Source organism: Phodopus roborovskii, unplaced genomic scaffold (assembly GCF_943737965.1).
Source record: "Phodopus roborovskii unplaced genomic scaffold, PHOROB, whole genome shotgun sequence".
NCBI classification, from domain to species: domain Eukaryota; kingdom Metazoa; phylum Chordata; class Mammalia; order Rodentia; family Cricetidae; genus Phodopus; species Phodopus roborovskii.
The window spans coordinates 603,487-628,052 of NW_026125264.1; the positions used below are offsets into that span (position 1 = coordinate 603,487).

Below are 24,566 nucleotides of genomic sequence, written 5' to 3' on the forward strand. Positions count from 1 at the left end.
GGCTACACAGAGAAACCTTGTCTTGAAAAAGGGGGGGGGGGGAGAATGGATCAAAGATTTTAATCCTGTGAATGTGAAACCTAAAACACTGAAACTGCTGGAAGAGATCATGGAGAAGTAACCTACAAGATAAAGATGTAAGAAAGGACTTTCTGAACAAGACTCCATTTATTCCTGAATTAAGTAAGGCCAACAATTGCTAAATGGGACCTTATAAAACTGTCTTTTGTATAGCAAAGGAAACAATCAACTGAGTGAAGAGGAAGAGAATTTTTGCCAACTATTGCTATGGAATAATCTTCTGTACACTGTAAAGATTTGTGGCTGAAATTCGTTTAATAAGACGCTGATTGGCCAATAGCCAAGCAGAGTGACCAAACTAAGGATGATGGGAAGGAGAAGGATAGAGTCAGGAGATACTGGTTAGACAAGGACAGAGCAAGATGGACACACCTTACTGAGAAAAGGTGCCGCCACATGGCAGATAGTAAATAAGGGATACAGGCTTACTTAAAATGTAAGCACTAGATAACAATAAACCTGAGCTATTGGTCAAGCATTTGTAAGTAATTTTAAGTCTCTGTGTGGCAATTTGTGAAGAGACTGCTGGGTATTTGGGACTGAGCAGCTCTGAGACAGGAAAATTCCACCTACAAACTATAGATCTGATAAAGGATTAATATCCAGTATAAATGAAGACCTCAAAGCTATGGGTCTAAACACAGACTTCTCAAAAGAAATAAAAATGACTAAGAAATAAAAGTTTTCAGCATTTCTGGGCAGTGGTGGCACACACTTTTAATCCCAGGAATTGGCAGACGGAGGCAGGCGATCTCTGTGAATTCAAGGCCAGCCTGATCTACAGAGTATGGGCCAAGACAGGCTCCAAAGCTACACAGAGAAACTCTGCCTGGAAAAACAAAAAGCAAAAACAAAAAAAAAAAAAAAAAGAAAAGAAAAAGTGTTCAGAATCATCAGCAATTTGAGAAATGAAAACCAAAGCCACTCTGAGATTTCTACTTACCCCAATCAATTATAATGACTAAGATAAAACAAAAACAAATAAATAAACTAACACAAGTGCTAGGGAAGATGTGGGCAAAGAGAAATTACATTGTTGGTGGAACTGCAAACTGGCACTGCCACTATGAAAATCAGCATAAAGAATTCTCTAAAAAGTAGATATACCATAGGATCAAGCTATATTATTCCTTGGCATATGCACAAAGGATTCGACAAACTACTTTCCAGATACCTGCTAGGTCATTTTTACTACTGCTCCACTCACAATAGCAAGAAAATGGAAATAATCTACATGTTCAACTAATGAAAATGTTGTACACTTATACAATAGAATTCTATTCACTGTAAAGAAAAGTGAAATCATGCAATTTGCAAGTAAATGGATAGACCTTTAAACAATCATCCTGAGTGAGTTAACCTAGACCCAGAAAGGTGACAGCTACATGTTCTTTCTTACTTGTGGACCATCCCATCTCTGAATCTTTAGATATGAGTATATAATTTTTGGTATAGCTGCAGAAACCAAGAAAGTAAAAGGGATCATGGGGGCAGAGTGGGAGGAAGAGCTCTAAAGAGAATAGCAGGACATGGGTTCTATGAAGTGGGAAATGAGAGAAAAAAGAGAGGCAATACAGAGAAAGAGGGAAGGAAAAGAAGAATAAATAACATTAAGAAGATTTGAAAAAGTCATAAGGAAACATTGCATGTTGACTTAATATATATCATATATAACATAAATAAGCATATACAGCCCATACACACATTATATGTAAGTGTATATACACACACATATATGCATTTTTAAATGAAATTATGCCATTTCCCCCTAAGAGCAATAGACATCTAACAAAAGCCCCAGATAAGATAGAGAAACCTCCCTTTCAGCTGTTGGTCAGGAGAGTCCAAGGGACTCCCAAAAAACAGTAGAGGCTATTGCCATTGCTCTAACTGGCCTATCAGAACTTAAAGACAAGACCCTATTGCTAAAGACACTACTAACACACTCATTTCACTTTAGACACAGGAATTGGAAGAATCAAGCTGGAACTGACCTGGAAGTCTCTTCCCTATAGACTAGCTCTCTCTCACAGTATCCAAAGATGCTAACAAGCTGCTAGGAGAGAAAAGCAATCAATAGTTCTACCCTAATGTAAAACCTGTGAACCATAACAATGACGAGCACATCCAGATACCCACAAGAGTACAATAGTGACACATATCTTAGGGGTAACCAACAGCCATTTAATTTAAGGCAAACTCAATTGGAGAGAATTCATGCCTGCTACCACAAACCTAGCCAACTACCTGTGGTTAGTGAGGTCATGGACCCTAGAGGAAAACCTACTACTGTAACTTTCCTAATATAGTGTTATTCCATATTGCATTCTAAGTACTTACTTACTTCTGTCCACAAATAAGTGTATTTTCACCTTTAACAAAGTAGCTTCAGCAAGTAATGGTGGGGCACACCTTTAATCTTAGCACTTGAGAGGCAGAGGCAGGCAGAATCTCTCTGAGTTCAAGGCTAACCTGGTTTACAAAGTGAGTTCCAGAACAGGCTCCAAAGATACACAGAGAAACCTTGTCTCAAAAAAAAGAAAAAGAAAAAACCAAAAAAAAAAAAAAAAAAAAAAAAAAGTAGCTTTCTTTTGAAGCAGATAGGGACCATCCAGAAATCCACAATTGGTCAAAATTCAGAGAATAATTAACCATAGGGTGCCCAACTCCAATTGCTACATCTACAACACAACCTTATACCTAAGACTCAAGGAACAATGCAGAAGAGGGAGCAGAAAACTTTGAAAAGCCAGAAGAGTGAACTGCAACACAGTGTCTTCTATATATGAGAGGGGAACTGTACCCATTAAATCTCAACAATACGTCCCCTAAATAAGGCCTGCACAATGACAATATCAGCCAACACCAACATGGTTTGGGAAAAATCTTCTAAGACCCACCCCTAGATGAAAAGCCACCGACAATTAATGACCTAAGAGAAGGAGAATCAGTCTTCTCTAGGAATGAGCACACTGATAATTATCCAACTCCAAGTAGTCAGCCCTAAACATACATAACACCACCACCACCAACAACAACAACAACACAATAACAACAACAAGGGTGTGTTCTGTAGTATGTGTGTGTATAAAACAATATAATTAAAGAAGAGGTCATACAATTGCGTAGGGAAGAACACAGAAGTTAGACGGGGAGGGAAAATTAAAAATTTAAAAGGGTAAGTGGTGATAATGGCTCTATTATGTCTATAGCTCAATAAAATTATTAATAATCAACAGTAATTACCTAGATACCAGTTTAATGAAGGAGAATGGATCTATAAAATGTCTTGAGGCAAAAATGATTTTTATGTATCTCAACATTCTGTTCAAATATTCATTCACCAAATACTGACTTGGTACCTGTAATATAACAGTCCACTAAAGATTTTGTTCTCATATTTAAAAAGAAAATTTTAGACTATGTTTTAAAACTGAGATGCATGTACATGTATGTAAGTGAATGACACCTCTGACTGCAGGTGTCCTCAGAGGTCAAAAGAAGTTACTGGGTCCTCTGGAGTTGGGGTTGTGAGTCTCCATGTATGATGTGGGTATTGGAACCTGAACCAGGGTCTTCTAGAAGAGCAGAAAGTACTCTGAACCACTGATTATTTTTTAATAGAGGAGGCAGTTTTTAAGACTTAACAATGGGAACTGGAGAGATGGTTCAGCAGTTAAGAGCAGTGACTGCTCTTCCAGAGGTCCTAGGTTCAAGTCTCAGCACCCACATGGCAGCTCACAACTGTCTGTAACTCCAGTTTCAGGAGACTCAGAACTTCCCATGGCAAAACACTAATACACATAAAAAAAAAAAAAAAAACAAAAACAAAAAAACCTCACCAGTGATCTGAAGTTGTGATTTCATGGTTAAGCTACCCACTGAATGAAGCTGTGATCCACTGTCAGACATACCATCAATAAGACAGCAAACCTGAAAACAAGACAAATGAGATATTATTAGCATCAAAATTTTCCATTTAAAAATATGTAAATAGCTATAGTCTAGCCTTTCATACTAAAGGCTTCATAATAATCAATGGTATTCACAATGCTAAACACAGTTTTCAATTCTAGTATTCATTCTATTATCAGTAAAACTGAAATCTCTTCCTCTAATATAAACAACAATCTTCCCTTGAGTTCCCAAAATACATTTTCTTTTTTTTCTTAAAGATTTATTTATTATTTACACAGTGTTCTGTCTGCATGTAGGCCTGCAGGCCAGAGGCCAGAAGAGGACACCAGATCTCATTACAGATGGTATGCACCACCATGTGGTTGCTGGGAATTGAATTCAGGACCTCTAGAAGAGCAGTCAATGCTCTTAACCTCTGAGCCATCTCTACAGCCCACCCCATCCCCCAACCCCCCCACCCCTGCACACACACACACACACACACATTTTCTAGGTTTATGGTCTTCTGGTTAATTTCTTCTCAGTCTCTTTAAAGATTCCTTTTCTTGGGGCTGAAGAGATGGTTCTGTGCTTAAGAACACTTGCTGTTCTTACTAAGGACTGCAGTTCAGTTCTCAGTACCCATATGGAGGATCAGAACCATCTGTATTCCAGTTCCAGGAGACCTAATGCCCTTTTTCCTCCTTAGGCACCAGGTACACAAGTGGAATGCAGACATACAAGCAGGCAAAACACTCATGCACATAAAAGAAAATAATTTTTTTAAGTGTCTTTTTCTTCTCTCTGCTCCTAATGCTGGCTTATGCAGGCTCAATTACTGGTTCTCTCTAGATTCATTCCCTTGAGGACACTATCAGGTTTTAGGGCTTTAAACTGCATCTATATAAAAACATGACCCAATCGACTAAATCTCTGGCCCAGATCTTACTCCTAAAACCTAAAAAACTTCACTTGGTTACTTAAGACACCCCATACTGAAGATACCCCAAACTCAACTCCTGATCTTTTCTATAGACCTCTACTCAAATACTCAATTTTCACCAGTAGGTCTAGATTCTAACTTCTAGATGTTCAAGCTAAAAACTTTGGAATCATTCTTGACAATTTTCCTTATATTTTGCTTCCAAGCTGCCTACAAATTAAGTATCTCTACTGATAGAGTCCTTTCAGTCTGAATAAAATATATCTCATAGTCATTAGTAGTCACCTAAATTAAAGAGAAATGAGATATAATATAAGGGTTTGAACTCTGCATTGTATGATGCTACTATCTGATTCCCAAAGAACCCTCAGAAACATCACCATTGTTCTGTAGTTTATTACCTAGTCCTCAATATCCAAAAGCATATTTAACACAAATCTATGACAAAACAAAAACATCAGGAAATACAGAAGCACTCAAGCAAAAGTCCTTGAGATCTTACAAATAAGATAGGTGGGAGTAGTAGAAAATCTTGTAATTTAAATTTTATTTCTTCCTTTTACTCATTATTACTTCCTTCATATGATGTTTTATTTTATATGACTCTTCTTAAGCTACTATAATAGTTCAACACTTCCTCATGAAAAAAGAAAACAAAGCAATGGAACAGAAAAACAGAACTGAGGGCTAAGGGTACAACTCAGTTGGCAGAGTACATGGGCAGTGTATATGAAGCCCTGGATTGAGGCCCAACACCACACAAAATTCAGGCATGGTGATTCGTGAGTCCTGTAATCCCAGGACTCCAACAATGGAAGCAATAGAATCAGAAGTTAGCTATGCAGCCAGTTAGAAGCTAGCCTTAGCTACATGAAACTCTAGTCTCAAAAAGAAAAAAAAATTTTTTTTAAAGCCAACTATAAAGATTATGGAGAGCCAGGAGTAATATGGCACATGCCTTTAATCCCAGCACACAGGAAGCAAAAGCAGACAGATCTCTGAGTTCATGGCCAGCCTAGTCTACAGAGTGAGTTCCAGGATAGCCAAAGCTACACAGAGAAACCCTGCCTCAAAAAACAAAACAAAAAAAACAATGGAGGAGAGATAGTTTAGTAATTGAGATTTCTTGTTTCTCTGACAGAGATCAGAGTTCAGTTGCTAACATCTATGTCAGAAAGCTCACAACTACCTATAATGAACATCTTCTTCTGGCCTCTGAAGGCACCCAAATGCATATGCATTCCATAAACACACATACATACACACACACACACACACACACACACAGACACACACACACACACACGCTAAATACTTTAATAAATAATGAGCCAGGTGGTGGTGCACACCTTTAATCCCAGCACTCGGGAGGCAGGGGCAGGCAGATCTCTGTTGAGTTCAAGCCCAGCCTGGACTACAGAGCAAGTTCCAGGACAGCTTCCAAAGTTACAGAGTTATACTCTGACCTCTACACATGCACTGTAGTGCTCATGCAAGCGTGCACATACACACACACACACACACACACACATAAATAAATACATAATTTGTGTATAAAAAAAGTTTTGCTGGGCAGTGGTGGTGCACCCCTTTAATCCAGCACTCGAGAAGCAGACACAAGAAGATCTCTGAATTTGAGGTCAGCCTGGTCTATAGGGTGAGTTCCAGGGTGGCCAAAGTTGTTTCACAAAGAAACCCTGTCTCGGGGAAAAAAAGTTTTCTTTCATAAAGTATGAAACCCAATAAAATAGTATCTATTTCCTCAGAAAGCAACTTTATTGTGGGGCTGAAGAACAGTTTAGTGGATAAAACACTTGCTGTGCACAAGCATGAGAAACTGAGTTCAAACCAAAGCACCCACATAAAAAGTCAGGCATGACCATGCCTCAAACATCAGTGTTGTAAGGAGCACAGACAAGAGGATAGCTGGGGCTTGCCAGCAGCCAGCCTAGCTCTAAATTTTGTGAGGACTCTATATCAGGGGCATAAAGTACAGAGTGATGTAACACCCGATGTCCTTTGAGTATAGGCACACACATGTGTACATTCAACATACACAAACACACACAAACAAAACCAAAAACAAGCAAGCCACTGTTAGTTTTTCTGTGGCTAAGCTCAATATTGTAGGAGTTCTTACTATAAGTGGTAGGGTATGAAAATGCTCTTTTCTAGAATAGAAAAATATCTAAATATTAGAAGAACATTTCTAGATGTGGGAATTGGAAGTTTCTTCCTAGCAAACACTGCTTTTTCTTCTTGCTTATCTCTCTTCTTTTCCTCTCTTGAGAAGGGTCTCATGTAGACCCAAGAGGCTCAAACTTGCTATATAACTGAAAACGACCATGAATTTCTGACTCTCCTGAGGGCTAGGATCACTCTGCCATGTTGTGGGCAGAACCAAAGGCTTTGTGAATAAATGCTCAGTGGTTCTCTACCTACACTCCCAGACCCACACCTCACTATTTTTTTAAAAAAAATATAGCCCAGGTTGATACTTAGCAGAATATATTCAGTTATTTTAAAGAAACCAGGAAACAAGAGATAAGCATCTTAAATTTCAATTCCAGGCAAGCTTTTAATAATACTTATTATATTGAAGTGTGACTGCTGGCAAACAGCTTTGTTTTTCTAAACAAAACCAAAAAAAAAACAAACAAACAAACAAACAAAAAAGCCAAAACTAGCAAAGTCCTTAAAGCAGGAAGATCCTTGGGACCTAATACAGAAACAGCTCAACAAATACTTGCTAAGTATTATCAATTTAAACCAGTGTTGTGGTCCATGTCTATAATCTCAGCACTGGGAGGTAAATGCATGAGGCTCATCAGTTACAAAGCAATTTAGAGGCCAGCCTGGGTTACATGAGACCCTCTTTCAAAAAAAAAATAACAGAACACACTAATATTTTTATGCTTTGCTTTGCTTCCTTCCAGTCTTTGTGCCAAAGTTTAAAGCAGAAATTAAGACAATGTGGCCTCTTTTTTTTTTTTTTAAGGCAGGGTTGGTGATGTATTATTTATGATTTATTAAAGCTTGCCTGAGGATTCAGAAAGCAAAGTCAGCCACAAGCCATAGATGTCAGGCAGTGATGATATACACCTTTAATCCCAGCAGCCATAGAGCTAGGAGGTGATGATACACACCTTTAATCCCAGGTCTCAGGATTAAGAGCTAGACTGATCTCTGTTAGTTTAAGGCCACACTGACTACATGAAATTGGTTCAGTCCTAAAGAGAACAGCTCACACAAAGTTGATATCAGCACCTGGGATCACACACCTTTAATCACAGCACTAGGGAGGTGGTGTAAGGAGTTATGTGACTGGGTGGAGAAAGGAGTAAAAGGTAGAAACAGGATCTGACAGACTTTTACTTCTGACGATTTGTGGAGACAGGACTGCCATTTCAGCTGGGTAGAGAGGGGTAAGATAGAGGAGTAAGATCTACTGGTTTGGCAGCTTTGCTTCTCTGATCTTCAGCATGAAGCTTGAACCCCAATATTTGTCTCTGGATCTTTTATTTTTTTGTGCTACAACAGGATCTCTCTATGTAGACCAGGCAGACTAGGCTAGCCTCAAACTCAGAGATCTCTACCTGCCTCTGCCTCCAAGTGCTAGGATTATAGCTGGCTCAGCTTCTCATTTGTAAAACAGTGAATATTAAAAATTCTTATGTTACTGATACTAGTCCTATATCATGAGGTCAATAAAGTACTAAAAAGGTAGTGACTCAGCCAGTCAATAGTGACGCATGCCTTTAGTCCCAGAACTCAGGAGGCAGAGGCAGGCAGATCTCTGTGAGTTCGAGACCAGCTTAGTCTACAATACTACACAGAGAAACCTGTCTTGAAAAAAAAAAAACAAAAAAATGTACTGACTCAGCACATGAATCACAAAGTATAATCAGAGAGTGGACAAGAAGGCATCTGAGAGGTCACAAGCAAACTCAGTAGACAGGGACAGAGTGGGGCACCCTTGGAATCCCAGCACTTGGGAGGATTAAACTTCAAGGTAGTCCTTAGCTACAGTGAGTTTAAGGCCTCGGCTTAACCTATCTTTTCATTCATTCATTCATTCACTCATTTATTTATTGGTAGAGAGAGGTTATTAGACTCTGAGAGATTTAAATCAACTGCCCAAGATTACTGAATATAAAAACTACCACACAAGTCTCTCGGATATCTTTCCAAAAAGAATTCTCTGTGAACTGGAGTAAAATGGCTATTCTGAGGAACATTTTCAAGATCCTTGGAAACAAAAACAATCTTTCCCAGTACATTTCTTTTCTAGGAAATTTCTTTATTTCTGGTAAGATAGGCCATCATTGAAGGAATAGAAGCTGATTTGCTTCTTTATTGCAGGTAACAGCTTCTTTTCCTCCTTTTAAAGTCTATATACTTCATTTTCATGCCTTCTAACAATCTGAAGCAACTTCTTTGCAATCTCATTTAACTACTCTCCCTTGTACTCATCTCCTTTATCTTTCACAAATCACATCCTTTCTCTCCATAACTATCAAAAAGAGCACAGTTAAGCAAGCATCTGATTATAGCAAGTGAGATTCCTTTACATAAACCTATCAAAGCCTTCTTCTGTCGTAAGCATTAAAGGGCAACTAGTTAACACAAACACAAACTAAATCAAAAGGTCACACAGGTGAGAGAACAATGAACATTAATGCTCACAGTGGAGACAAAGCATGACTGAGTTTGCCAAAAGACATGATGATGATGGTGACTGACAATAGTCTCAAGTTTATGGTTAGGCACTGATCCTCAGGAACTGATTTTCTTTTCCCTTGTTCCCTTGCTCCCTTCTTTCCTTCTCTTTCTTTCTTTCCTTCTTCCTTTTTTTTTTTTTTTTTTTTTTTTTTTTTGTGTATATGCATCTTTTTTAAGACAAGGTCTTGCTTGGATCATCCAGACTACCTCAAACTTACTGTGTACCACAGGAATAACCTTACACTCTGGATCCTTCTGCTTTGGCTATTCTAGAACTCACTATGTAGACCTTGAACTCATAAAAATTTGCCAGCCTCTACAAAGGGGAATGTTACAACACCCAGCCTTTCTATTTAAAAAAAAAAAAAAATTATCATTGTATATGTATATGTGTGAGTGTGGGTGTGCATACATATGGTGGTAAGAGGACAACTTATGGGAGTCAGTTCTCTCCTTTCACCATGGGTTCTGGGAATCTAACTCAGGTCATTATGTTGTTCAACAAGCCCTTATCATTTGCTGCCCCATCTCACTGGAAGCTCTCTCTCTCTCTCTCTCTCTCTCTCTCTCTCTCTCTCTCTCTCTCCCTCTCTCTTCGTGTGTGTGTGTGTGTGTGTGTGTGTGCTCACTTGTGCATGCATGTGGTGTATGATGTATGCATTTTGTATACATGAGTATAGAGGCTAGAGGTAGACAGATGTCAGTTTGCTTGCTTGCTTCCTATCTTTTAAGCCTGAGGGCAATTTTATTAGAATTTTAAAAAGAAAGATACCAGAACAAGGTCCAAATTTCAGCATCTGTCAAAAGGGAAATGACAAAGAGGAAGAGAAAAGCCATGCTATTTAAACCTGTTTAGCAATACAGGTTAGCCATCAACAGCATGGAAAAATATCAGGGAAGGAGTTATAACTTAAAAAAAAAAAGGAAGGAAGGAAGAAAGGAAGGAAGGAAGGGAGAGTATCAGGAAAAGCATGATTTAGAAGGAGATAAAGGAAAAGGAAGGACTCAGAGAAGAGGGCACATTTAACATAGCTACATGGCTTTAGCTCCATAAGCAACTGTCCAGCTCTCTCCTCAGTTTTACACCTTTTGTTTTTGAGACAGAATCTGTCTCTCACTGATCCTGAGGCCCACTGATTCTTTTAGACAGACTAGTGAATAAGTTTAGAGATTTGTCTCTCTGTTCCACACTCCCCAGTGGGGGAGTTACAGGCACAAGCCACTGTGCTGGCTTCTTAGGTGGGCTCTGGTATCCCAAACTCAGGCCCTCATGCTTGTAAGGCAGACACTACACCAAACAAGCCACTTCCACAGCTCAAATTTTACTCTTTTAGTGAATTTCAAGTCCCTCATTATTACTGGGTTTTGAAGGGGACAAGGGGAGAAAAAGCCTTGCCAAGTAGCCCAGGCTAAACTCACAAGCTTCCTACTTTGGTCTTACAAGAGCTGGGATTACAGTTATTAGCCACTATGCCCAACAGGTTTTCAAATTTTATTCATCTTCTAAGTTTGTTTCCTTTGATCAACATCTCCCCATTTTTTGTTACTAATTCTTGGTAGCAACCTTCTCTCCAATTCTAAGAGTGACTTTATTCTATATATAAGTGAGATCATACATTTGTCTGTGCACTGATTTATCTGACATGATTTCTTTCAGGTTCATCTATGCTATCCTAAAAGGGCAGATTTCCTTCTATTTTAAGTAGAACTTCCTATTACACATATATATCACATTGTGCATGTTTGTGTATATAAAATATAAAAGTTCACATTTACCCATTTACCTATTAACAGACATGTCTATGTTTCTATTATCTTGGCGGTTGTAAACACTACTGCAACAAACCAATAGCAATACAGGTATTTCTCAGAGGTAGTGATTATAATTCCTTTCAGTTACACCTGCACTATACACACACACACACACACACACACACACACACACACACACATCTCCAGCCCCTTATATAATTCCTTTCAGTTATACCTGCAAACACAAACACACATGTAGACATATATACATCTCCAGCACTTATTCTTGATACTGAATATTTAACAGGTATTTTTTATTTGGTCCTCACAATAATCCCAGGGAGGTAGAAAAGAATTAATATATCTATACATAAAGATAGATAACCTGAGGCAGGCAAGAAAATGACTAAAGTAACATAGACTGTCAGTGCAACATCAAATCAGAGCCCAGACCTTTTTTTCTATTCTATACTATACTATATTGCATTCTTATGAATTCTTCTATTTTTTTTTTTTTCCTCTCCCTAGAGACAGGGTTTCTCTACACATCCCTGGTGGTCCTGGAACTCAGAGTTGACCTTGAACTCAGAGTACTCTGCCTTCTGAGTGCTGGGATTAAAGGTATGCACAACCACCACCCAGCAATTTCTCCACTTTTTAACCACCACATGTATATGTTTGGACATGTTTAAGGGGATAAATATTTATAACACAGCACAAGTGGGAAAAGCCAATTGATGTAACCAGTAACTAACATCCTCTCCCACACAGCTCTTCATCTCCACAGCAGTTATGTGACCAGGACCTGCCCTCTGCTCCATACTGCCCCCAAATGTCTCTCACAGGAAAGTCACCACACCTGAAGTTCTCACTGGTTGAGTCACTTCTTTGGGTTAAGGCGTTGTTTCCAGAAGGCCACTGTGAAATGCATGTTACCTGAAAAAGAAGGGTCCATTAACAAAGAACTCTGGTTAAACAGATTCATGATAACCTTGAGAATCTCAAAAAAAAAAAAGGTCTTTATTTGTCCCAGCATAAAGCCTCCTACAAAAAAAGAATCCACAAGAAAGACTTTTTATACAGAACAGATAAGATAAAACTTCTGGGGAAATGACTCCTGCACAGTATGGGATTATATTCATTATATTCACTTGGATATGATGGACATTTGCAAAATAAGGATAACTGAATACACATATTCTCTCCCTAAGGGGCACTGTAAAGTTGATTCCTACAAGTCAGTTGCTCCTAGAAACAGAAACACAGGCTGGGGGGAAGCACTGAGTATCATTAGTTTTAAAAAGCAGCAACTGAGTCAAGCTGACAGTAGCTTTCCAACAACGGTCACTACTAGACTGGAAGAGGGCAGGGCCCAGGACAGCTTCTCATAAGTACTACTACTCATTTAAAAAAAAAAAAAAAAGCCACAATTTAATATTTTTGGATGAGGGCAAACCTCTCAACCAGGGAAGGCCCCTTTACTGATCTATACTGACTCAAAATCAGTACCACAGCACAAAAGTTAGCATGTCTTTACTAAATGCTTTTTATGAACCCATAATTTACTATGTACTATAAATACAGAAAAAACAAACTTATGTTTTTATTGGTTCTTATAACCAATCCCCAAACTAAGAGAGGTAAGGCACAAGAAAGGAAAGGGAGCCTTGAGCCTCGAGACTGGCAGTTTCCTGTTAGTACTAACTCAATTTCCTGAGTCAAACCGAGTAAACTGAACTCCTTTCTAGACTAAAAGTCATTAACCTCTTGTCTATACAATAAATAGGCATAAGTAGAAGTATTTTTTCCTCATTTGACAACAGTATGTCTTAGTGGCAAACACTCACTTCAGTAAACTGGAGAGTATGAGAGTTATAGCATTTGGTCTTAGTTCTAGCTCTGACTCTAACTAGTTTTAGGTAAAATATCTTTCTTCTTCTTTGAGACAAGCTCTCACTATGTATATCTGGTTCACCTGAAACTAGCTATATAGGCCAGACAGATAGATCTCTATGAGTTCAACATCAGCCTGGTCTACATACTGAGTGAGACCCTATCTTCAAAAACAAAAACAGAAAGCTAAGAGACTGGGCCAGTAAAATACTATGTATATGGCATATGTATGTGTGTGCATGCACACATACAGACTACCTACTAGATAACTGTTCACTAGAGATATCAGTCATCAATCATAACATAACTCCTGAGAGAAGTAATAAAACCAGAATCCACTTTTGTTTTGGGGAGGGGGGGGATGAGGACTTCACACGGCGGCATGGATTGGCCGGGATCCTCCCTAACAGTAAGTACTTCCAGAAGCTATTTCCAACCAAAGTTGGCCTACAACCTAAAACATATTTGCCACTATAAAGTAAACAATCTCTTCCAACTGGAAAACTCAAGAACTAAGTTTCTGTGACTAGAAGGAAAATACATTGAGCAAACATGGATTGATGTGCTGACAGTCACATAGCAAAACTCAAGCTCACTTCCAGACTGCATCTGATCTAGCTCTAATTTCTCAAATAGGCTAATGACTACAAGAGAAAAAGAACCCTTTAACCAGACCAGCCCTAAAACAATCCTATCAAAAAACATGGCAACCCCTTAGTCAGTCCACCTCCAAGGCCAGCATCTGTCACTTACAAGGGAGACTTCTGCAACACTTTCACTCTTTCCCTTTTATCCCAGAGTCATCTTTTTAAAACGAGCACCTACTTACATTACTTCCTTTCCCCAAAACCTTTATCTCTAACAACATAAAACTCAAAACTATTGGCACTGTACACAGAAGTTTTCTATAACGGATACTCCTTTTACCTTCCTAGCCCTGAGTCCCACAATGCTGTCCTCCACTCTGCTTCCTGCTCACCGAACTCCTTTTCTCCCACATTCTGCCTGCTTGACACACAGCCTTGAGACATTAAGGTATTTCCTTTCTGCACTGCCTTCCCTTTCCTTGCCTCTGCCATATTCCTACTTATCCTTTAGAGCGGTGGTTCTCAACCTTCCCAATGTTACAACCCTTTAACACAGTTCCTCATGTTGTGCTGACCACCACCACCCTTCAACCAATGCTTGAAAACCAATGCTCTAGACAGAACTCAGATGCGTAGGTTTTTGTTTGTTTGTTTTGTTGTTGTTGTTGTTGTTTGAAACCAGGTCTCACTATGTTGCACTGGTGAACCTGGAACTCACTATATTGACCAGGCTAACCTTGAGTTAGTACACCACCAAGCCTAATCCTTAATAGACCAGTCTTCCCACTTCCTTCAATAATTACCACACTAGTTACTTCCACTTCCTTTCCTATCTCAAAGCTTTTTGAGCTGTCCTTGGTATAGCCACACTATTGTTTGCCTCAGTAGCTCCCAAGACCACCCAACTATCTGAGACATATTTTCAAATAAACTAGTAGAAGCCAATCCTGACCTACAAATCAATCTCAAAAATGAAACCTGAAAACATCTCCCTTTTTTCCAAAAGGGTCTTAATTAGCATTGACCTCACCTCCCAATGCTATTGAGACTTAAATTCTGGACCTTGTATATGGTAAGCAAGCACTCTACCAACTGAGCTGCATATTCTACTTTAAAACAGAAATCTGTCAGCTGGGTGTTTGTGGTGCACATCTTTAGTCCCAGCGCCTGGGAGGCAGAGGCAGGAAAATCTCTGTGAGTTCACAGCCAGCCTGGTCTACAGAGCTAGTTCCAGGACAGGCTCCAAAGCAATACAGAGAAACCCTGTCTCTAAAAACAAAAACAAAACAAAATCTGTCCTGAGCTGTGCAGTGGTGGTGCAGGCCTTTAATCCCAGCACTTGTGAGGCAGAGGCAGGTCCAACCAAGGTCAGCCTCACTACAGAGTGAGTTCCAGGACAGCCAGGACTATACAGAGAAAGCCTGTGCCCCCCCCCAAAAAAAAAAAAAAACATTCTTCTGGTTCAGCAGAATAGTTCATTGAGAAAAACATTTGCTATACAAGCCTGATGACCTGAGTTTGATCCCTGGAACCCACAGAGTAGGAGGAAACACTCCTGAGGGTTACCTTCTCACCTCCAACTCAAATCATGGCATACACACACATATTAACAAATCTAAAAGTTTCTCCTGTGCCCATCATGTTGGCATGTACCTATAACTCCAGCTCCTATGAGGCAGAGACAGGAAGATACAATTAAATGTGATGTCAGTCTAAGTTTACATAGTGTATTCCAAAGCTATATAGCAAGATAATGTCTCAAAACAAAAAAGATTAAAAGCTCTTGTAACTATGCCAATGGACAAGTTTTGGGATCATGGGTCAGTCTGTCTCTTAATGATGTAAAGCTATTTTTAAAAGAATAAATTTACTTACTCTAGAATACTTGCTTTTGGTTTCATATTATATCCTTGTTGACGTCTAGTCTAAAGTCTGAATTCATGAGTTCACACACACAAAGTACACTCACTGTTCAAAAGAGTGTTTCATCTTTTCTAAAACCTGGAAAATTAAGCCTTGGAAAAAACCTGTGATACACAAGGCTGAATCTCATCAAATTTGCCCCCCTCCAGAAAAAAAAAAAAAGTTTGTTTCGGATGAGAACCAGTTGCCAGTTGCCAACCCTGAGTGAACATACACGGCCTTCACCTGTTTTAATAAGATCTCACAGATACAGGAGAAGCACCGCACTTAAGAGTACAATGATGGATGGCTAGATTGTGTTCTGTAACTTTGAAGGGGAAAAAAAAACCTCTTGCTTTTCTCCCCATTCCTCCCTTCAGACAAGTTCACTACAACTGTTAGAGAGAAGCAGAAAATTCAACAAGATTACGATTCTCACACAACCAAGAAAACCAGTGTCTGGGGAACCATCAGTTTCGGGTATCCCGAAAGTTTACCTGGTCACATATCTAACTTTAGGCCCAATGCCTACCTCTCCGGTGCACTGACTCTTACATATTTTTTCCTCTTTTGAAGTTGCAGCCCGGAGCCATGTCTCAAAACTCGAGTCTTCTACTTTAAAGTCATGTCCTCATCGGGCTTCGACCCTTCAAATACGCTCACCTCTACTTTTTCTTCGCTAAAGAAAAGTACGCTCTTGAAAGGAAGGACAGTGACAGCTCCACGTCCGCAAAAGTCGGCGGCTCGGGCCTGGGCCGGGACCACCATGAGTGGGGACAATGGAGGGAGGAGGGGAGTGAAAGACTAGGAAGGGGAGCAGCCACGGGAGAAGGTCCTCCGCGAGTGGGAGCTTGGAAAAGTCTCGGGGGAGCCTGCCAGGTGGCAGGTGGGCCCGGCCGCCGCCCCTCAAAGGGCCACGTCGCTCGGGCGGGCCGCTGCCACCGGGCCCCGCGCGTAGGCCGAGCCGCGGGAGAGGAGCCCCCCGGCGCGACAGCGGGGCTCGGGGCTGGACCCTGCCCACGTCCGCCTCGGCTCGGCTCTCTTCCAACTTGGGTTCGCGGGGCCCCCGGCTGTGGCGCCTAGGCCAGACACTAGCCGCTCGGCTCGTCCCACTGACCCACCCTCCGCCCGGCTCGGGCCACCAGTCGCAGCTCCGGGCGCCCCCCACGGACACCGGCTGCGGGAAGAGCAGCCTCGGCTCTGGGTCCCGACTAACGCGCCGCACTCCTCTACCCCTCGCACTCTCCATGCCTTTCCCCATGCCAAGCTCCCTCCTAACCACAGAACTGCCCCCAGTCCGCCCGCGGGTGTTTACCGGGACTCGGGGCGGCGACGACTCCTCAGTCCCTCCACTAAGATGGCAGCCGGTCCCGAGCCCCGACTACAGCGACTAGAGCGAGTTCGCACCCAGTGCGCAGGCGCGCCCCCTAAGGCGCACTCGGGACTACAGGCCCCAGCAGGCCTTGCGCGCCAGCCTGCTAAATCATTTTCCTCACCTCCAGGTGAAGAGGACCCAGTCTTGTTCTCTACATCTCCAAGGCTTTTTTTGTTTTCTTTCATCTTTTTCTCCCCTTCTTCCTTTTTTCCATTCCTTACTTTCTTCCCTTTTTTTTAAACACTTCTCCTCACCACCCACCCCCTACCCTATCCCACTCTCCACCCCTGCCAAAACCTCTAAAGACTGTTACCAAACTCTAGCGTGCCTTAGAATTCCTTGAACAGCTTTTAAAAACAGACTTTTGAGCCCCCACCGCCAGCTTCTGACTCAGTAGATCTGGGATGGGGTGGGGAGTGTTTTATAATTTGCATTTCTAACAAGTTCTCCAGTGATACTACTGACAGCAGGGATCACAATTTGAGAACCACTGAGCCAGTTCGATCCTTCTGGAATTACACTGATTGGGTTCAAATTCTCTTTTCTACACCTTTTTGACAGGGCGTTCTTAGGAGGGTGACAGCTTGACAGAGCCAACGCGGCAGGAGTTCTAAAATATGAAAAACATACTTCTTGATCCTTACCACAAAACTATGAGAAAAATGCCATTTGTTATCTTTTTCAGATGCTTAAATTAAGCTGCATGTAGGATAAGTGCATCTAAGCCTATCCTCAACCTCCCTCGGAAGTGTTTGTGAGAATTAATAGGCTGTGCAAACAGAGGCACTACTTAACCGTTTGATAATTATCCATCTTGGCCACTATTGTTTAGCCTGTTTCCTTGTAAGGAACCCATCTAGGAAGTCACTTACACTTTTTGAAGTACCTCTGAAGCTACTGTATTCTGCATTATGTGCTAGGAGAGTTTATTTAGTGTGTGTGTGTGTGTGTGTGTGTGTGTGTGTGTGTGTATGTGTGCTGGGAAGAGCATTTGCCATTCAAACACAAGGATGTGAATTGAATCCCCAGGGTCCATGTACAAGCTGGCATAAACCACCCTGCAGCATTGGGGCCAGAGGCAGGAGCTCCCTAGTCAGCCAGCCAAGACCACACAGCAAGCTTTCAGGTTCAGTGAGAAGATAAAGACAGCTGGATCTCCAGAAGTTCACGGTTATCCAGGTCTAAATAGAGAGTTCTTGGGGTTGCACAGTGAACTCTGGGTTTTAGGGTATTTGGTTTGGTTTTGAGGTATTTAAAAGTTCGTCTGCACTTCCAACCCATGTTTACCCTGTTAGGAATTATGCTGTAAGGGTAAGGATGTCACTCACTGGTAGAGCACTTGCCTAGCACTGGTGAGGCCCAAGATTCTATTCCCAGTATTGAGAGGGTAGTGTGCTCTAGGGGAGTCTAGGTAATTCTTGTCACCAGGTATACTATAAAATATTAAGGGTTTTTGAGCATATGGGGTGTGGGGGGCAGTGAATGGAGAGGGAACTAGGAGAAAGAGAAGGTGGGAGAGGAGAAGAGGAAAGCACGTGGAACTAGGAAGATTGAGTCGGGAATAGACGAGAGGGGTAGAGAGAGAGAGAGAGAGAGAGAGAATAAAAGAGGAAGCCATTATAGGTTTGAAGAGAAAACTGAACCTAGAGAAATGTCCAGAGACCTACAAGATTGACCCCAACCAACAATTTGAGTAACAGTGGAAAGGCTACCATAAATGCCCTTCCCTGATAATGAGATGGACAACTAATTTATCCACCATCATGAAGCCCTCATCTAGTAGCTGATGGAAACAGAAGCAAACACCCACAACTAAACACTGAGCAGAACTGGAATCCAGATGCAGAGAGGGAGGACAAGACCAGGCTACAGAAACACATAGAGACAGCTGACCTGAACAAGGAGGAAAAAATGGACCCCCAGACAGATAGATGGGATTCCAGCATGGGACTGACTCGGATCCCCTGAATATGGGTCTCAGTTAAAAGGCCTGGGCAGTCTAAGGGACCTCGGACAGTGGAACCAGGATGTATCCCTGGTGCACAAAAGGACTTTGGGAGCACATCCCCCATGGAGAGATACTCCCTTAACCTAGACACAGGAGAGAAGGCCTAGTCCCTACTCCAAATGACTTGACAGATTTAGATGACCCCTCCTGGAAGGCATGTGGAGTGGAGGGGGGTGGGAGAGTGGGAGGGAGGGAGGGAGAGGGAACTGGGATGGATATGCAAAATAAAAAATGGGAAAAATTAAGGGTTTTATTACTTTATACAGAGGGGGGAAAACCGAGTATGAAGGAAATTACCAACTGGCCCAAGACCACTAAGGAATGAGAAAAGTCATCTCCTTCCAGATTCTTTATCTATCTTTTGTTTGGGGACAAATTTTCACTATGTAACCTCAAACCCAGTCTTCTTCATCTTCAACCTTTCCAGTTCTGGGATTGATTACAAGCATGTATTATTACCACACTCAACTTGTCTGCATGCTTATTTTAAATTCTGTTTTACTTATTATTAGTAGTATGGAGATCAGAGGACAACTTTCTAGAACTGGCTCTCTCCTCCCATTGTGGGATCCAGGTATCAAGCAAGGATGGAACTCAAGGAGTCAGATTTGTAGATTATTTGGCCAGCCCCACAATTTTAAAATTCTATAATAGTGGGTAAAACTAAGCTGTTAGAAATCAAAAACTATACTCCAAACCTCCCCCAAGAATGTCCTTTTTAAAAATTATTGTTCTGGGGATTTTGGTAAAACATGGGCATGCTAGGTATGTGTTGTGTCCCTGAGCTGTACCCAACCCCTAGAAGCTCTTAGAAAGTTCTAGGATGAGGCCAAGAATGGGCATTTCTAACACATTTTCAGGTGAGGCTGACTCCAAGGAGTCATATTTTGTGACCATTGAACTGTGCTGACCTAAGCTTCTTGCCAGTGTCAACAGAGCAAACTAACCCTGATTTATGAGGCAGGAACTGACAAGAATTGATAATGTGGACTTCAGAGAAACATAAAAATTCAGTCCTTCTATCAATAACTTGCTGTTACTGAGCCCATGTCCAACTGCTTGCCACTGGCCAGCCCTCCTCTAGAGGTGGGAGACCAAGTAAGAAGGAAGCCAGTTTTATTCAGATACTGGCATCCTAAGGAGATGAGGCCTATTGCCTCAGAACCCCATCTCAGGAAACTTGAGGGCACAAATTGAGTGTGTGTGTGTGTGTGTGTGTGTGTGTGTGTATGTGTGTAGTAGTAGTAGTAGTAGTAGGTGTGTATACGCACCTGTCTGTCTGCCTGTGTGTCTTTGGGGAAGGGGACACAGAGGGCAGAGGTTGATGCCAAGTATTTTCCTTAATCACTACTTTCTGAGACAGGGTCACTTACTAAACCAAAAGCTCACTGATTCAGCTAGTCTACCCCAGGATTCTCCCCTCTCTGCCTCCCCAGTGCTGAGATTACAGGTATGTGCCACCAAGGCCTGTTTTTCACATGGGTGCTGGGAATTATAACCTCACACTTGCACAGTAAAGTGTTCTACCTACTAAACGATCTCCCCAGCCTAACAAAGGGCTTTTACAAGAAGGGGAAAGAGGGAAGATGGCAAAGGGCAGACCTCCTAAAATATACTATTTCCTACAGGTTAAACATCACATCAACTTTTATGTTTTATATTATCTGATGCCCAGAATCAAAGAATATGAAGTGGCAGCACACATTCTGATCTTATATGCAGGTCAAGGTTCTGTAAAATCTAAAGTAAGGTTACTTAACAGTTATCATCTTAATCATCTAAGTAAAAACTGGGAATTTAGAATGAGAATTTAGAATACCCAGCAAAGGGAGGGGAATGTAAAATAACTGAGCCAAGGGAGACACTCAAGTGAGCAGCCAACGTCACTTTGCTTTCAAAGTCACAGACACGGTCATCTGAGCCCCCACAACCAAACTGACATGTGAAAATAGTAGATCCTGTAACAGAGATGTGAGTGTCAGAGCCAAGGCCTGACAGTGCTGACAAGCTAGGCTGGCCCCAAAAGGCCAATGAAAGAGACAAAGTAATGTTGACAAGCAGAAAAAGGAGATTTGATGCACCGAGAAGAGCAGCAAAGATGTCCAGTGAACCCCTCAAGTCCAATGTTAGGGTCCTGACACAAGGCTTAGGTTTAAATAGACAGCAAGGGTATGCATAGCTAAATGGTCGTAGATAAAGTGAACTTGGTCATTGTCTGGATTCCAGTCTCTCTTGAAAGTTAAATTGTCAGAACTTTGTGGCATCTTTTTGGGATAAAGTTCTCCTCTGCCTGGCTCCAAGACCTTTCCCTTCACCAGAACGAAGCTCCTGGGAAGATTCTAATTTCTTGGGGTCTTTGTCCCAATAGTTTGATAGCTGAAAGGACAGGTACAAGTATCTCTTTTGATGTTTTCATTCCTGCCAGGATGGTTACAAGCCCACCTCCCAGGATGTTGTGAAGATCCAGGCAGACATAAAATAGGTACTTGGTGATTCTCCAAGAAGCTGTATTGGTCAAGGCAGCAAATCACACCTAGGCCATTTCCTCATTCTTTCACGCTGTGTGGTTCTGGCTCTCAGTTTTCTTGAGTCAGAACTACCCTAGTCTTGGCCTGACTGAAAAAATTAAAATGCAGAAACAGTGGTTAGTAAAACCTCAAACCACTTTCATTTTCCTTCTGTCTAGGACATCAGGTCAGCCAGGAACAAAAGCCCTTGCTACAGCAAAGTCTTGAAGTCTGAAAGAGCTGGCTATAAGCAAAGGAAGGTGGTACCCAGATGCACATGTCAGTAATACCTGCACTTTGAAGATGGAGGCAAGAGGATCAAGAACTTAAGGTCACCGTTGGCTACATAGTGAGCTTGAGGACAGCTTGAGGAGCATAAGACCCTGTCTCAAAGAACAGAAGGGGGAGAAGCTAAAGGAGGGTGAGGAGAAAAGAGGAGGAGGAGAAAGGGGGAGCAGAGAGAAGGAGCCCATTTCAGAAAGGAGTTGAGAAAGACACCTCCCTGGCCCATATGCCACCTGTCCCTTACTGGCTCTCCCTACAGAACACTTAGTCATGCTGCTGTCCCTCTCTTTCCTGGATTTGCTCCACTTCTAATTGCCACAGGCAGGGAAGGCTTAATAGCTGTGTTAATGGAGAGAGATGCTTGATAGGACATCAGATCTGGATCTGGATCCAGATCCAGAGATTCCTTACAACCTAAGGCTGGGGAGCAGAGGTTGTAGCTCAGTTGATGGAGTGCTTGCCTAGCATGAATGTAGCACTGGGCTTCATCCTTTGTACCACATGAACCATGTGTAGCAGTAGATGCCTGTAATCCCAGCAGTGAGGAGGATCGCTCCAAAGCCATCCTTGGCTACTACATAGGGAGTTCTAAGTCAGCCTGAGGTACGTTAGACCTCGTCTGTGAAAATAAAGGGGGGTGGGGTGGCATCGAGATAAATTAGGTATAATTAGGCATATCACAAAGATAAAATAGATAATAGAATATTTTCTTTAATTTTGCCAAATATAAGGGAACTAGATATTGTAACTGTTTTGTTGTAATAACCTTACTATGTTAAAGTTAAAGCCTTACTTTTTAATTAGACAAATAGGGGGAAATGTGGAATATTCCTTTACACTGTGTGAATATATCTCACTGTGATTGGTTTAATAAAAAAAAGCTGACTGGCCAATAGCTGAACAGGGTAAAGTTAGGCAGGAGAGCCAAACTGAGAATGATGGGAAAAAGAAGGATGGAGTCAGAGGAATAGCGAGCAGACACAGAGAGAAGCCAGACGGCCATGCTGCACTGAGGAAAGGTACCAAGCTATGTGGCAAAGCATACATATAAATATGGGTTCATTGAAAGTGAAAGGGTTAGCTAGTAACAGGCCTGATCTATTGGCTGAGCATTTATAACATTAAGCCTCTGTGTGGTTACTTGGGATTGGTTTTTGGGACAGAAACTTCCGCCTACAAATTTCTAATCATCTAAATTCAATCCCTAGGACTCACCCAGATGGAGAAAAGAAAACAAACTCCTACAAGTTGTCCTGATTTCCACATACAGCACATCCTGATACACAAGCATCTACACAGAAACACACACACACATGCCTTTTGCTGGGCATGGTGGCATATCCCTTAGTTCCAGCACCAGAGAAGGCAGAGATGACAGCAGAGTTTATGGCCATCCTCCCCTATATTCTGAGCTCCAGGTGAGCCTCAGCTCATGGGACCCTGGAGTGTGTGAAGGAGGACACCTAAGGCTAGAGCTACATCATTTCCTTTCTTTGAGGCTGTTTCCACATCTGCAAAATGAATTACACGGTCCTGTCTTTGCTCCTGAGTCAGATAAAAGACAAGGAAAATCCTGAGGACCTGAGAAGAAAATTAAGTCCTTCCACAGCACGGGGTTGAAGTCTCTCGACAGCTGATAAATCAAGCACAATTAACAATGTTTACTGAGAAAGTTGCAAATACAAAGCTATTTCTTTCATCTATAGATATTTCATGTTAAAATAGGGATGAACCAGGCTCCAGGCCTGAAAGCATATGACCTTGGAAAGGGCCTCCTTCTTCTCCCAGACACTTTCTGGGAAACCTACAAACAAGACTATTCACTTTGCTTACAATAAATGTCTTCTGACCTGCATTCTTATGATCTAGACTTTTTCCTTATCAGTTGCCACCCTCTCAGATGGGCCTAGGAACCACACTGTCATCTCATTTGGTTCTTTAGTAACACTTGGAAGACAATAGTTTCAAAAGTCTCCAAAATGCTATATACGTAGTTATTGAGCAGCCCAAGTCCATGCTGTTCCCAAGTTTCCTATTTCTTTCACAAGCTCCTTCTTCCTCAGAACCCTCCTGTTTAAAACCTGCATTGAAACCACTCACACTCTTTTAATCCTAGCACTCAGGAGGCAGAGGCAGGGAGATCTCTGTGAGTTTGAGACTAGCTTGGTCTACAGAGGGAGTTCCAGGACAACGGTGGCTACACAGAGAAAGACTAGGATTAAAGGTGTACACTACCCCCACCCCGATTAGTATTATATTTTTACAGCCAAAATTGTATGTGTCTAACTTATGCTTTTTTTTTTTTTTTTTCATTATCTAAGGAGAAAAAATGTTTGAGACAGGGTTTTACTGTGTAGCTCTGGCTGGCTTAGAACTCACTGTGTAGACTAAATTGGCCTTGAACTCATAGGAATTTACCCAAGTACTGAAATTAAAAGCATGTACCACCACACCTGGTTAATGTTCAAAACTTTTAAAATTTTGGTTTTAATTGGTTTTAAAATTTTAATGACTTTTTTATTTATTCTGTGTGTCAAGTCATGCTGTGTATGGAGGTCAGAAGGCAGCTTTGCAGAAGTTGCTTCTCTCTTCCTATCACATGGTTCCCAAGTAT

At 41.4% G+C, this 24,566-nt stretch overlaps 1 protein-coding gene across 1 annotated transcript in view; it reads right to left on the minus strand.

Annotated features, from left to right (window-relative positions):
* Window positions 1-17,198, minus strand: part of Itch (itchy E3 ubiquitin protein ligase) — a 79,608-nt gene extending 62,410 nt beyond the window's left edge. Inside the window, exons 1-3 of the mRNA XM_051192543.1 lie at window positions 17,093-17,198; window positions 12,255-12,331; window positions 3,924-4,014 (exon numbers count right to left, since the gene is read on the minus strand). Coding sequence (XP_051048500.1) covers window positions 3,924-3,993 — 70 coding nt within the window. The 5' untranslated portion in view covers window positions 3,994-4,014; window positions 12,255-12,331; window positions 17,093-17,198. The remainder of the gene's footprint in view (window positions 1-3,923; window positions 4,015-12,254; window positions 12,332-17,092) is intronic.
* Window positions 17,199-24,566: the final 7,368 nt, after the last annotated feature.